The sequence below is a fragment of the Oreochromis aureus genome, linkage group 2, assembly GCF_013358895.1.
Source record: "Oreochromis aureus strain Israel breed Guangdong linkage group 2, ZZ_aureus, whole genome shotgun sequence".
Classification (NCBI taxonomy): Eukaryota; Metazoa; Chordata; class Actinopteri; order Cichliformes; family Cichlidae; genus Oreochromis; species Oreochromis aureus.
In genome coordinates, this window is record NC_052943.1 from 11390354 (window position 1) to 11405692 (window position 15339).

At 36.7% G+C, this 15339-nt stretch overlaps 3 protein-coding genes across 3 annotated transcripts; all 3 read right to left on the minus strand.

The window, feature by feature from the left end:
* Window positions 1–1427: 1427 nt before the first annotated feature.
* On the minus strand, window positions 1428–5021 carry LOC120442004. The gene is made up of 5 exons (XM_039617711.1): window positions 4950–5021; window positions 3940–4197; window positions 3735–3839; window positions 3505–3618; window positions 1428–3071 (listed from the first exon to the last, which is right to left on the minus strand). The coding sequence occupies exons 1-5, from the start codon at window positions 4996–4998 to the stop codon at window positions 2956–2958; spliced, it is 642 nt and encodes a 213-aa protein (XP_039473645.1). The 5' UTR covers window positions 4999–5021; the 3' UTR covers window positions 1428–2955.
* A 3704-nt stretch (window positions 5022–8725) lies between these two features.
* LOC120432795 (T-cell surface antigen CD2-like) lies at window positions 8726–11224 on the minus strand. The gene is made up of 4 exons (XM_039597996.1): window positions 10931–11224; window positions 10521–10778; window positions 9707–9829; window positions 8726–9448 (listed from the first exon to the last, which is right to left on the minus strand). The coding sequence occupies exons 1-4, from the start codon at window positions 11091–11093 to the stop codon at window positions 9351–9353; spliced, it is 642 nt and encodes a 213-aa protein (XP_039453930.1). The 5' UTR covers window positions 11094–11224; the 3' UTR covers window positions 8726–9350.
* Window positions 11225–11527: 303 nt separating this feature from the next.
* Window positions 11528–13846, minus strand: LOC120432777. The gene is made up of 4 exons (XM_039597932.1): window positions 13728–13846; window positions 12829–13295; window positions 12401–12745; window positions 11528–11904 (listed from the first exon to the last, which is right to left on the minus strand). Exons 2-4 carry the CDS (start codon window positions 12881–12883, stop codon window positions 11528–11530), a joined length of 777 nt encoding a protein of 258 aa, XP_039453866.1. The 5' UTR covers window positions 12884–13295; window positions 13728–13846.
* Between the last annotated feature and the right edge of the window lie 1493 nt (window positions 13847–15339).

Below are 15339 nucleotides of genomic sequence, written 5' to 3' on the forward strand. Positions count from 1 at the left end.
TGTGTTTGACATATTACCATGTTTGACAATGTAAAGATTTTACACCTTCATGATGCAACGTTCACCATTTATCCAGGTTTATGACTGGCACCAGCCACCCCAACCCTAACCTGCCTGTGGGATGTGTGTGTGAACTTCCCCATCAAGCAAACAGAAACTAAACAAAGGCAGGTCACAGAGTAAGTCAGGTCATGTCCGCAGTTCTTATCACTTACTTTTTCCTTTCCCTCACATCATCTTAAGTAACAAATACAATGCATCGCATTATTACATTAAGCTAGTCAGGTAAGTTCAGTTAAACTAATATTTAGATGTTCTTTAGTGTTGTTGTCAGATCTGTGTTTTACTCACAGACTTATAAAAACTTTTGCATATAATTTATTTACTTTGACTGATGCAAACAGATCCAGAAAAAATATGTTTGTTTTAAATAAATATTTAAATTCTTTTTGTTTTTGTTTTGCTTTGTTCTGAAGCAACTGTGGACCACCAACTGATGGGCAGCAGCTCAGAAATATTTAGATACCAGATGTTAAAGGATCAATTGAAAGTATTCACTGGGAGAAACAATACAGTTCTTCTTAATATGATAAAAACTGAGCACTCTTTATTCCCAACAATACAAATTTAGGATCAACTGAAAATACCACGTTGGAATATTAACAGTCATGATTCGCTGTGTGGCAGCAGAATAAACACCCAAAAGCAGGACTCGAAAGACGGAGGAATGAACTGAAAGAGGCAGCTTTATTGTGCTGTACAAACTCGGATGTCAAAACGCAGGGAAACAGAACATAAAACTGGAAATGGGAGACAGAAGGGAAACACAGCTGGTACTAATTACACAGACGAGACGGGGAACAGAGGTTGAACATAGAGCAGAATTGTCAAAATAAAACAGGAAGTACACAACAGACATAGAGACCCACACTAGATACTGAACAGAGAGAACACTGAGTACAGGGACAGGAGTGACATGAGACTCGACTGACTGGGGAACAAGACAAACACGAGGACAGAACTAAACCTACACTAAACATGGGGGCACCAGAACAAAACCTAAAAACTAGAATTAACAGAGCAAAGAAGGACTAGAGTGCTTAAACAGAAACCAAAACACTAGTAATCATAAACCATGAAGTCACAGATTAATAACATTAATAATAAAACAAATCCAAACTCTGGGTCACAGTCATGGTTTGGCCTCCCCAAAACTTGCAAGTCACCATTATTGAAGCAGCGTGAGATCATCTTGACAGAACAGCAGAAATCACAGCCAACATCCAAAGAAGAGCGTCAAATGTCCTTGAAGAACCCTGGAGAACTATTCCTGAAAGCTACTTAAAGAAATTACAAGAAAGTTTACCTAACAGAGTTCAGACTGTGTTGAAGAATAAAGGTGGTCATATCTGATATTAAGCTGCTAGAATTGTACAAAAAAAGAGACAGAGAGAACGGGGGAGGGATTCAATAAAGATTTTTCAATCCAGAGTATATTATTTGATATATTCTACAAATGCACAAATGTTACAGTGTAGCTGTACATAAGGAAAAATATATCAAAGCCTGTATTTTCACATAACAGAAGAAGCTTTATTTACTTTGTGATATTTTTGTAAAGTTCTCTTTAAGAACACTATTTACACATTAATTCCTAAAATCTATATGCTCTATATCAGGTTAACAGTTTAATTTTTATCCAATATATAAATATGCCACAGATGTTTTCTGATGACAAGCAGAAAAAAGGAGAGACTACACCACTCTAACCATGCTGACTTTCTTTATGTCTAGTTTTTCATCTTCAGCTTCAACATGACTGTAGAAGCAGAGTTAAGCTGTGTAAATTTTATTTTGAGTTTATGTATTTTGTTGATATTTGAATTGAGACTGAGCTTGTAATACAGTGTCAAAGATCTTCTTACCTAAAGGGTTATGTGGTAAACTGGCTCTGAGCTAATTGAAAATACAATTAAGTTGACAAGATGCTGATCATGTAACTTTCCTAAGTGACAGAATATAATCAATATTGTTATTATTATCTCTATAATAAACAGTCAAATCTGACAGTCTGACATTCAAATATATAATACTGTCAGGTTTTATTGTGTAATGTTTCTTGAGATGACATACGTTATGAATTAATGTTACATAAATTTGAACTAAACTGTTGTAAACATACCACAGCAGATTTGATGATTCATACATGAACATGCTTTTCAGCATACTTTATTGACACTTTTACTCTCTCACGGTTGCTGTCACAAACACACGGCTGCAGCTCTACAGCTGCCAGCCACACACATCACCACCAACAGCAATGACAACAGTTAGAACACAGACTTTAAGCTGGTGAAGGGTGATTGCGGATGCTGTTCAGGTGCTCCCTCCCCTGCAGTGACACCGCTTACCACGGCCCACCACAACCGTACTTAAATAAGTTAGGAAATTACTTTTGTTTTGACTGTAAAATTTATTGTGCAGATATCAAAGAAAAAATACAACCACAAACCTTTAATATAATGTGTTCTCTTCTTCTGTGGCTGAAAAGTCAGCTGTGGGCATTCGGATCTTTCATCAATGACCAAAAGTTTTTCTGCACTGAACTTTTTACAAAATGTAATGATTTAAATTATTTTAAATGTAATTATTTAAAAATAGTGTGGAAAACAGTCACAGTAGTAGTGTAACAGTAAATGTAGAGGTTCCCTAACAACAGAACCATTTTGTACAATACAGTGAAAATAAGATAAATTAATAAATCAATAAGTGTGATCCTTGATGGTTTATATTTGTCTGATGGGAAATCACATTAACTGAAAGACCTCTAGGCATCTTGGCATCACCTCCTCCCTCCATGGACCTTGAGTGATGCAGTCTATGTAAAAGTAGTGACCGCTTAAATTACCGTACGTTTTTTGGATGTTAGCATACACAAAACCATCTCCTATTGTTTCAGTCTGGCAAGTTCATTTTGAAGACTTGATTAACTCCAGCTCTGCTATTTTCTCCCTTTGCTTCACCTGCCACAACACCAACATCAGCATAGACTTCTTGGCCATCTCCATTTTCTGCAGAGCAGCAAATAGAGTCAGTGAATGATTAAAGGAATATTTTCATGTTCTATGAAACTTAACGCTGTTTGCTAAGAGTCAAAAAAATGTCACTGTCAGAAAAAGTTAGTTTTACCACAAAGATGCCGATAATGCAAAATGATTCACATTTTACATAAATAAATAAATAAAACATGACTTTTAACGTTCTTTTGTGAGCTTTAAGCTTTACAAAGCTGGGTAAAATTGCTTTCCAAGACTTTGTGTTAAAGGTAGCTGGTTAACAATACTTGCATATTTAACTAACACATATCAGATATCAATAAACTCTTAGCAAGAATTAAAAAAAAACATTTTAAAAGTGCTCAATTATTCTGTATATCTTCTTAAAAAAATGCAAAAAAGGAGCGATCTGAGTAATGGGAAAAAGAAAAAAAAAGATGTTTGTTACCGTTTTGTTTTAAGCGTTTGTCGTTTTGCTTTTTCTCTGAGCAGATGATCGCTGCACTCACAGCTATGAAAATTACCAGAGCTGAGAGACCACCACCAATCAATGACATATTGCCTGTTTCAAAGATAAAAGACAACGAAAGATGAAAAAACTGATTTCATTAGATCTAGTTAGTTTTCACTTACTAATCCACCATGATTCATCACTGATGGCAGTTTCTTTTTCCTTACCCACAGAACTTTGCGCTGGTTCAGTACACACAGTGTTATTAGTTTTATGCACACACTCTGATATCTGTGTCCCGCTGACTGAAGTGCAGTTAATGAAAATAAAGCCTATGAGCAAAAAAACCCACATAATTTGTTAAAGATGTACAAAGTGAGCATATCAATTGCTGAGTGATTATCAGATATTATTTACAAAGACCTCACTCACCACAAGTAGATATCCTCTCTTTATTGAAGACATTACTGATGTTGTTGCTGACTGAGCAGGCCAGATATCCTGACACGTGCTGTTTCAGTGTGATGATGTTACTCTCATTATTTCCAGAAAGGATCTCAGCATCTGTCAGTGTGCGTCCATCCAGAGTCCAGCTGTAGTGAGGACTGTCCCCTCCCTCAGAGGAGCAGGACACCCTCATCTCTCCCTGGGACAGACACTCAGAGACCAGCAGGACAGAGGACACAGAAGCTGAGAGAAACACACAGATCAATTCTCATACTATGACAGGATTTTGGTCAGTCTTTATAGTCTCCAATGAATAACTGGGAAAGCAAAACAATATATGTATCTGAAAATTGTCCACAGGAACTTGTGGATTTTAGTTTGTAGTCCCTGCAGGAAGGACTGTGGTTACATTTTCTGATGATTGTCTGTTTAAGTCCAAACAATGTAAAGCTTTTATTTGTGAACAGATACGTATTATACAGGTCTGTGACTGAAACATAGTTTGGGGTAAGTTAGCAGCTCTAGTTTCCTTGTGCAGATATTTATCAAGATGAAAATTTACAAAACATAGCTGGAAAATTGCAATTTTTCAAATGACAATACGAATGTCTGAATTGTATTTAGCTGCTGTTGCTTTTAGACTCTGCAGCTGTGCATGTTGCCTTACTGTCACACCATCATCAAATGTTTTAAGTAGCCTGTACTTTTCTATAAGAAAAAAAGTAAAAATATTTGGTGTGAAATAGAACAGTTGTTTAATGAGGTAATCTGTCACAGTTGTATTTACTTATATGTGTTTACTGGATATTCAATGATCTCAGAATGGCACGTTAATGTTTAAAGAAAAGCAGGCCAAGTAAGCTGGAAAAATTTGTCTTTTGTTGTTGTTGTTGTTTTTGTTCCAAACTTATTTTATGGACTGTACTAGATTCCGTGGCTGCAAAACATCTTATTGTTATAAGATTAAGTATTAATGAAGAAGTTTTGTAGCTCACCACGAGAAACTCCGAACAACATCAACAACAGTCCAGCTACAGCTTCCATGTCTGCTCAGTGTTCAGCCTGTGTTGATCCAGTCTGCAGCTTTCAAAGTTTTTTCCTCGAAAACAGGCGTGTGTGTGCTGGTCTGAACAGGCTCCAGTGTGCCCTGTTAGCGATTAGCCTCAGAGGAGAATTCGTGAAAACTTTGGTGTCAGGTTTCATTGATGTTGTACTTAACAACTTCTTTTCTTTTTTTTTCCTTTTTATTTGCCCCGCAAATTACAAATAAATATGGACATATGGGGGGAAAAGATTGCTGAATTATTTATAAAGGTTTTATTTTCACTTCATATCACTGGTTGCACTGGATTACTTTTTGATAATCAACACATTTTTAAATAGTGTGACTTTATTTCTGCACTGAGGCAACATGGTTACGCAACTTATTTATAACTGACTGCATTCATGTTATGTTTTCGCTTTCTGTTCATGACATTGAAAATACTTGTTTGAAACCAAAAGTATTTTATGTTCAATATCAGAAGTACTTTTATTAGTATTATTATTATCATTATTATTATTAGGAGTAGTAGTAGTACTAGTAGTATCCATGTTTTGCTTCTAAGTTACAAAAAAGAAAGGTTCAAACTCCATAGCAGTTGGTGGCAGTAATGTACAATGGGGCATATGTGGGTAGCATGGTGCCTGGGTGGGCAGGTCCCATGCTGTACATTAGTGTGAAATGTGGGGCACATCTGAGGGCCTCATGTAGGGCAGCCCACACTTAGGCCATGTCCACCCTAATACGTTTTCGTTTGAAAATGCATCTTTTTCTCTCCGTTTTGGCCTTCCGTCCAAACTGAGACGGCGTTTTCGGTCAAGGAAAACAGAGCGTTTTGAAAACGCTCTCCAAAGCGGATACATTTTAAAACGCCGTTTTCGCGTCACAGTGTTGACAGCAAACCCGGAGCCTTTTCGAAAACACACATTTTAGTCATGTGATCTAGTCATGTGACCAGCAGTTGTTTTGTTTGCGCTCAATTTTGATAGCCCTACTGTCATACTACTATAGGCCCACAATTGGCCCCACTGTGGAACCCTCTCTGCTTAGTATGGGCAGCCCACACTATGTGCTGCCCAACTGGGGCCCATGTTTCTTCATAATTCAGGAAAAAAATGCTGAATTAGTTCAAGTTTTGCTTCTGTCTGTGACAGATACTGTAAGACCCATAGCAACCCTACAGACTCCATCACAAACACAGTTTTCCTCTTTACATGCACTGCACATGCAAACAGTGTCTCATTATTCCTTCTGTTTTCTGAGCACTGCAGACCTGCAGAGAGAGACAGAGCAGCCTCTCCTGACTCTGATAACTTCTCCAGCTGGGTGTCAAAGAAACCCTTTATAAATCATCCAACAAGTCAAAAGAAAGCAGCAGGACTCCTACCATGTCTGAGGACCAAGGTGAACCCAAATGCAGCGCTCTCAGTAGAAGTTCAGCAGCTTTGTTTAGAGGTATTGAGTTCACAGGAATAAAACAGATTATTTCTCCATCAGAAACCAGGCAAACAGGTAAGCCCACAGATTTTCCTTTCCACATCATTCAAACAGTCTCTCCAACCTTTCCACACCAGGATCTCTTTCCAAAGGTGGAAACTGTGAGTAACCAAGCACAGGTGGCAAACACAAAACAAGTAAACTAAGCATGAGGAGCTGAACTACACTATAACATGGTTAGTGCAACAATATGGGTTGCTATGGCCAGCAGACAACAAAAAATTGAGGAGTGAGGAGTTGGTCAGCAAACTGGATTTGGTTTCTAAATACTTCTGAGGTGCTGTCCATAATTTGAATGTCTACAGTGCCTCCCAAAGCTCTATGATACTGACCTCCCTCCTGTCTGCCATCACAATTTTAACAACTTGAAATTGTTTCCATTTGTCCTTTTTCCTCCGATTTTTTTAAGGACGCACTGCACAATGGTGACAGAGTGGTGCAGTGAATAGCACCTTTGCTTCACAGTAAGAAGGTCCTGAGAGCCCAGTCCGGTCCAAAGACATGAACAGGGTTAAGTTACTTGGTGATTCTAAATTGCCCACAACTAAATACCCAAAAGCACTTGGAGTCAGCACGGTGTAATTTGTCAGCAAATGCATCTGCAACTCTGGCACTATATCCATAGAAAAGTGTTGGAAAGAAACCACGCTGCTAATTTCTGTACCTTAAGAAAATGTATAGTTAGTGGGGATATTTTAAAGATGTTTAAAGCAGATTTTTAGTTGAAAAGTTAAATCTTTACATGAAAAAATGGAAATAGGTGTAAAGAAGGAATTGAAACAAAGATCATTGTGCAGGCAGGAAGTTGGTTTTCTGTAGTAAGATTGAACTGAAATAGCCTAAACCATTGAAAAACAATGCACAAACTAGAAATCTCTCCTTTTTCATATCACAAAAAAACAGAAAGTAACAAACATGTTCAAATTTTCAGCTGACTTTATTTAAAGAAAAAAAAATAGATCCCATGACTGTTTTCAAGTAGTCAAATTAACTCTCTGAAAAAAAAGACCATAACACAGACTGCTGATATATAACATGTAAATATATATTAATGATATGCCACGTGTAAAAAGCCGAAAAAAGCATGAATGAAAGTCTGAAAAGGAGAATGATGAAGTGTGCAATGTACACTGATTAGCCCAAAGAAGTTGAGTAAGAGGATGATTGGACTAAGTAAAGATGACAGTATTGAGACTGACAGCGTGGAAAAGTGGCGGCGATGTAGAGAACAGAAAAGCAGGCAGATGTGTGACTACAGATCTTCCCCAGTGAACTCACACATAAGCTTCATTAAAATCTATTTAGTGTATCTATTTAGTATCACGGTTTCTACGGGTTTCAAATAATTAAACCCAGTTCACCACAAAAGACAACTAATAGTATCACCTACACAAACACGGCTTCTGTGTTTCTTCACTATTCAGCCTCTTTTGATTGAGCAGGCAGCTTTTAAGCAAACCTTCTACTTCACTAAGATGCAAACAGGCACAACCTCTGACCATGTTTCCTGTTTTAGTGATCAGCTTCTAAATAAGAATACGTGAACTCAGACCAGGTACGATGTGACTAGAATACAACTGCAGAGACTGAGAAGACAGACTGAAGTTATTAATTTAGTAATACTAAAACTCTAAAACTCCTAAACCAATTATGTAATTTTATTCAAGATTCAATTCAGGATTCAAGATCATTTTATTTGTCACGTACATAGTTATACAAGTATAATACGTAATGAAATGTGACCTGATACGCTCCTCGACTGTGCAAAATAGAGAGAGAAAAACATTATATACCGTAAGTAAATAGATATATACAAAGAGGATATTATGTGCAATATTGTCCAACTTATTACACTTTTTCATTGACACTTAATATTTACAACTAAGTTAAATTAACAAGTTAAAGGAGTTTTTAAGCACTTTGAAGTTGGTTTGCACAAACATTACAAAAATAAAGTGTATAAATAACAGATTCCTTCAAACCTTGAAACACCTTCACAGACATAATGCTTGTTGTTTTGCTCAGTTTTGAAGTGTTGTCTGAAGTTCTGTTCATTGATGTTATATGTCAGGTAAAACCGTCATTGTGCACAGAAGGAAGTGAAGCAATAGTAACTGCTGCTACACAAACCACAAGTACACATGCAGGTTTGAAAATGAAGAGCCTCATTTTTATTCTTTTATTCATTTTTGTTATATTCTACTGTGTCACTATATTTAAATCTGGACTGATGAACACAGACTGCAGCACATTTTTTAGTGAATTCAATTTTAATAAAAGCAGTTTGTACAATGTTTGTAACCTGTGTTCATGATTACAATTATATACAATACAGTATATGGAGAAAATGAGACACTAAAATCAGGAGGCAGATTTAGAGGTTTAACCTCTGATGTTTTATTATGAACTGTCTGGACAGGTCAGGAATACCTCTTCGTCTTCCATCTGATATTTTTAGGGGCCGTCCCAGCAGTCCGTCTTCCTATCCCTAGTATCCTCTCCTATCATATCAGCTCTCTGCATGTCCAACATGACAACCATTTTGTCTCCAAACTGCTCAACCTGAGCTGTGCCTCTAATATACTAATTTCTACTCTTGTCCATCCTGGTTACTCCCAATGAAAGGGAACTAACATTATAAAAGAAACCATGAACTAAAAATATAGATATATAGATGACACTCAAAGGTAAACAGAAGGTAGAATATGAACAAAAGATTATTGAGCTTGAACACCAAACTCACCATTACCCACAATGAACCTAAAGCCCCATTGAACAAAATTAATTTAAAAATGAGTAAAACCCCAAAACATCATCAAACTCACAACCCTGGGTAAATGATGTGGGTGACTTGGGATTACTCTGGCTCCACCTCCATCTCCCCTCTTTGGACAACTTGCTTTCCTTGCTGTTGTGTGAGACTGACATCAGTAAACATTATTGCCTGGTCATCTTCTTCCTCGGCAGAGAAGCAAGAAGAATAAATTAACATTAGTGAGTCATTAAAATAATCGTTTGAGGTCTAAACAGAAGTTTACCATCATTTCTTCAGCAGACTGAAAATTGTGAAATGATTTCACTGATTCTGACCAAAATGCACACAAGAATATCACTTCTGGCTTTTCGGGCAAATAATCAAAATTGTTTATTTAAAAAACAGCAAACAGAAAAATTGTTCTGTGTAATTATAAAAAGACCAAAGATTTTTTTTACCTTCCTGTTTTGTAGGTTTGTTTTTTTGTTTTTTTCTCCGAGAACAGATGACTGCTACAGCCACAACTAAGAAAATTATCAGTGCTGAGAGAACACCTCCCATCAGTGGTAAAATTCCTGCTCCTGAAATAAATGAAATTAAAAAACAAAAAAACCAAGTCAACATCTGTTTTTATGGCAAAACACAAGGAGACAATAGAGACAATTACATCAATAAATTCACTTCATTAAAGTTTTAATTTATTAATGTGCCATCAGTCATTATTAGTGTCCAACTGATTAATGTGCAATCAATGAAAATGAAGCTTATAGCCAACAGATAGATGATTTATGAAAGGTGTACAAAGTGTCCATTATGTTCACTAACCTCCCAAGGGCAAGTCAGAGCAGAGACATATTCACACTACACTTTGCTCAGTGCATTGATCAACAATGTATAGCTGTTAGGTTGCAGAGTAAATATACAGAGTCATATATGATAGCATTTGCTCGGTGACATTATTGTTATACTTTTCATTTAGATAATTTATGGAATACTTTAATAATTTAGGATTAATAAAAAACATGAAAAAAGATTATTTATTTCTGCAGAGATCACTACTAAATGACAGGAATGTGTCCTTGTTTAGATCTTTCAGTAGGTCGACTTCAGCTCTGGGTACCTTGTATAGCAGAGTGCAGTACAAATATCTAAAAAAGACCAGTTTCTGTCTTTTGTTAAGCTCTCGAGACTACTACCAGCTGGATGACTGGGAACCTACACTGACTTAATTGCTGATTCAGATTAGATATTATTTACAAAGACCTCACTCACCACAGGTAGATATCCTCTCTTCTTTGGAGACATCACTGACGTTGTTCCTGACAGAGCAGACCAGACGTCCTGAGATGTGCTGTTTCAGAGTGATGATGTTAGTCTCATTATTTACAGAAAGGAGCTCAGCATCTGTCAGTTTGCGTCCATCCAGAGTCCAGCTGTACTGAGGACTGTCCCCTCCCTCAGAGGAGCAGGACACCCTCATCTCTCCCTGGGACAGACACTCAGAGACCAGCAGGACAGAGGACACAGGAGCTGAGAGAAACACACACAGATGAGCTTAGATTTTAAATCAGAATCTCTGGCATTTTTTATAGTCTCTAAAAAGAAACAGGGAAAGAACAAAATACATGTCCTTGATATTTTGTGATATATTATTTAGTTTGCCAACAGAACAGAAAAAATACCTTGAATAAACAACTGTAAAATACGCTCGTCTGATCTTCTTCCATCTGAATCAAAGGTTTGAAGGGTATAATTATCACTGTCACTCCTGCTCAAGTTATTGATCCTAAATGTCCCATTACTGAGAAAAAGATATCTATGTTCTGTGGTTTTAAAACTGATCATATTCTTTTTCACATTAAATATTTTTAATGAATCCTTCAACAATTGGTATTCAAGTATTTCTGAGATGCTGCCCAGATGGATGTCCAAAGTTCCTCCCAAAGCTCTGTAGCACTTAGTTCCATCCTTGCTGCCATCACAGTAAGTTCCCATACCTGCCAATGCAAAGTAAACGGAAGCAAAATTGACACAATTTTGAGTCTTTAGTCCCTACAAGAACTACAGTTTTTGTTTTCCATTAGCATTTGCACATATTTAACAAAAACAGAAATTGTGGTTTTCTGGTTACTGTTTGCTGAAGTGCACACTATGCAATCAAACATTTATGAGAGGACCCAAGTGCAGAGGCTTGGCGATAGCAACAATAACAAACAAGAAATCATGAACAATTAACTTTAACTTTACAATAACTTCAAAAATATACAATAAAGAATAAGTTACAATAACTTGCCTTCAACTTTTCCATTGTCTTTAACATCAAGGGTGAAATGAATGTTTTTCTCTTGGACTCCATTTGAATTAAAGACCTCAATGCTGTATCGACCTGAATCATTCCTCCTCACGTTTGTGATCTTGAGTGTCCCATTCTTGATTATAAATGTTAGTCTGTTGTTAAATTCCTTGTCTGTCATTATTTTTTCTTTCTTTATATTAAACACAGTTGTGTTCCCCTTGGGAAGCACCTTCAAACACTTCATTTCACGGCCACTAGCATCAGTCATCACTTGGATATACACAGTTCCTTCAAGAAAAGGAGAGCATGGGCATGTGTTCGTCCTGAGGTCACATGTAGTCTCATCAACTGGAACCAGAGCTGGAAAAGATGCATTTAATAGAACATGAGATGAAATTATTCAGACAACAAATGGAAATGATTGGCTTCGTTCCTGGCAAATTTTCTACTATAATAGTTCTTCTTCACTGCCTAAAGTACTCATTTAGTGCAGCTAACACTAATCAGTGACCACGTTTAAAATGTCAGTGTCCCTGTAAACTTTAAAGTTAAAGATTAAATAATGAATATGGATACCAGCCCATGTGTGGTGAAAAGAACTGGAAATACCAATAGATAGACAAATTCTATATCAAGAAATATCCCATTTGTTCTCTTCAAGAACTTGGAAAAATTAAGCAACATGAAACATTTGCATCTGTCTGTGTAGTTTTTTTTTGTTTTCATCTTATACCCTTTGTTGCACAGGCGTTGTGTACTGTGTTTTTCAGTTTTACTCCAACATGATGGTTATATTTCTGATTAACTTTATAATAACTTCAAAAATATACAATAAAGAATAAGTTATAAAACTTGCCTTTAACATCCAGGGTGAAATGAATGTTTTTCTCTTGGACTCCATTTGAATTAAAGACCTCAATGCTGTATTGACCTGAATCATTCCTCCTCACGTTTGTGATCTTGAGTGTCCCGTTCTTGATTAGAAACTGTAGTCTGTTGTTAAATTCCTTGTCTGTTGTTATTTTTTCTTTCTTTATATTGAACACAGTTATGTTCCCCTTGGGAAGCACCTTCAAACACTTCATTTCACGGCCACTAGCATCAGTCATCACTTGGATATACACAGTTCCTTTAAGAAGAGGAGCGCATGGGCATGTGTTCTTGGTAAGATCACATGTAGTCTCATCAACTGAAAAGTGAGCTGGGAAAGATGCATTCACATGAACATGAGCTGAAATTATTCACACTACAAATACTAATACTTCTTTATGAAGACGATCTTACCATGAATTCCCCCCGCCACAAGCACAATGATAAGAAACTGCTCCATGCTCTTCATTAAGCCACGTTGTGATTTTATTCTTTAAAAATGACTCTAGAAAATGATGAACAAAGCTGAGTGTAAATCAGTATAACATATATACTGTTTACTGTTTTAGACAGTATTTTTCAGCATACATTTACATACATATCTTACTTTTCTATCTCTGCTCTAATTACATCAGCAAAACTGAGTCTCTAGACAACGCTGTAGGGTGACACTTTCACAGCATATCAATGCAAGTATAAAAGTATTTGTCACGTATTCTTGACATATCCTTTTGAGAACAAACAGGCAACATGTGCGGTGACAAGTTAATTCACAAATAGTTCAGAACTTCCTGTGGGGAGAGCTGTACTGCTTAGCACTCTTTACAGGGTGTGCAGGAGGGATGCCTTTTTATGTTTGTAGGTTTGGATGAGTTTTCTTTCTGAAAGGAAAGGAGATAAACAGTATAGAACAAATAAAATGTAAATAACCAAGGAAAAAACAGCTTGTTAAAATGCTGCAAATCATTGCCACAACATGAAACTTTGAAGTAATGTTTTCCAGAAAATATTAAAACATAGAATCCTCATATCTGTTAAAGCAGGCTGAATTCAATATGAAAATGTAGCTGCACGACTCACAAGTAACCAAACTTGCCTACAGTATTTGTGTAAGAAGACAAATGTAGGTAATCTAAATGTATGCATCTGTAATATGCCTTGAATCTTGTATTGTAAATGTAATTAAATTAAAAATTGCAGACAAGTTAAAGCAAACATTACAATTTTGTAATTACTTTTAATTTTTAATTGAAAAATAGGTAGAATATTTTGTGCTTTATTAAAAAAATAAAAGCATTTAATTTCTTACTTACGTCAGTAAACAGCATGAGTGATGGTGAAACATTAACAGTAGAAGAATTACCATCAAGGAAATAAGGATAAACATGATTCACTTCCAAATTAATGAATGCCCACATCAGCACAGGCTGAAGCAGTAACCCACTTACGAGCACTCAACTGGAACCGGGCACAACTCATCTGTGAGAAAAGACACCCATGCATGGGTACTTCCTGCATTACAGAGCAGAGATGGAAGCTAGCACTGTGAGAGAGGTGCAGTGAAACTGTTCGAGTGGTACAGGGCTACTTTGAACTAACAGACCAGTCATATATATATATACATATATACATATATATATTCAGGCTGTGGCATCAGGGGGGCTGCCAAAAACAGTTTATCTCCCCTATTTTAGTAGGATGCTGTGACCCAGTGAGAGAGCTGTGTGGTGTACTGAGCTACAAGAGGCAGGTGGCAAGCTGTTTGTAAATAAACATTTACGAATATTTCAATGGAAAGTGCTGCAATTAAAATTTACCAGAGAATAGGTGAGGGAGAAAGGTGGCAACAAAGTTAGAAAAAGACCATGGGCAACTATCCCAAAGGAATGAATGAAAAAGAGAGAAAAGACCCATCCAAGAAGGAGAGAGCTGTAAGCAGTGGAGGTTGTTGAACTTCATGTTCTTAAATTCAGTCTGACATTCAAACACTTTGCTCATTTACAGGTAAACTAGTTGACATGGTGAAACTGCTATATATATGATGACATTGCTGCTTATACTGCACCTTAGAGCATATATAACTTGTATACAACTGTATATATCTGTGTAACTTTAAAATAAAAGATAAAAGTAATTTTAATGTAAAAATCTACATACTGCTAATGGAGAGATGCCAAACTGTCCTTCATTGTTCTTGTAGTTGTTCATGCTAGTAATAGCAGCTTCCTGTGACTGCGAAGGTTTGCTGGCACTGCTGGTGCAGCAGCAGCTGTAGCCATGATAGCTAGCATGTCGGTTAATTTGACACCTTTTGATGCATTTATTTCTAGTTTTTTTTACTCTAACTTTCTTAGCTTTTCAGCTCGACTTTTTCACTTTTGTTTATCCATCTTTATTCACTACTCCTACCACACTGAACTGTGTTCAGCATAGTGCATGAATGTACACGGAAGGGACTGGTTACATTAGGATATTTGATTGGGTATTGCATTTGCTCATGAAAATAATGCAAAGCAGCCCTTAATGACAGCTGTAGCCTGTATAATTACATCAACGCAGAGAAAAAATTATTGACCCATCAGCCCATAAGTGCATCGGCCCACCTGGAAAATGCCTGATATGCCTGTCATGGTCCTGGATCTTTGACCCAGGGTTTGAGGTTTGTTTGACGTTATTCATTAATGGAACTATGAGATACGTATGTTTAGTTTTTGAGGGACTTCGAGTTTTGCATACTTATGTTTCAGGTTTTCAGTTTGCTTTTATGTCTGTTCTCTTTCTCATGTCCAGTCTGTCTTTGTCTCGTCTGTGTTATATCTTCAGCGTCTCCTGTTTGTTTGATCTCCCTGTGTTTTGTCTACTTGTCTCCATGTTTGTTTATTCCCTTGACTAATGGGTGGGGACATGGGACAAAAAATCCTTCTT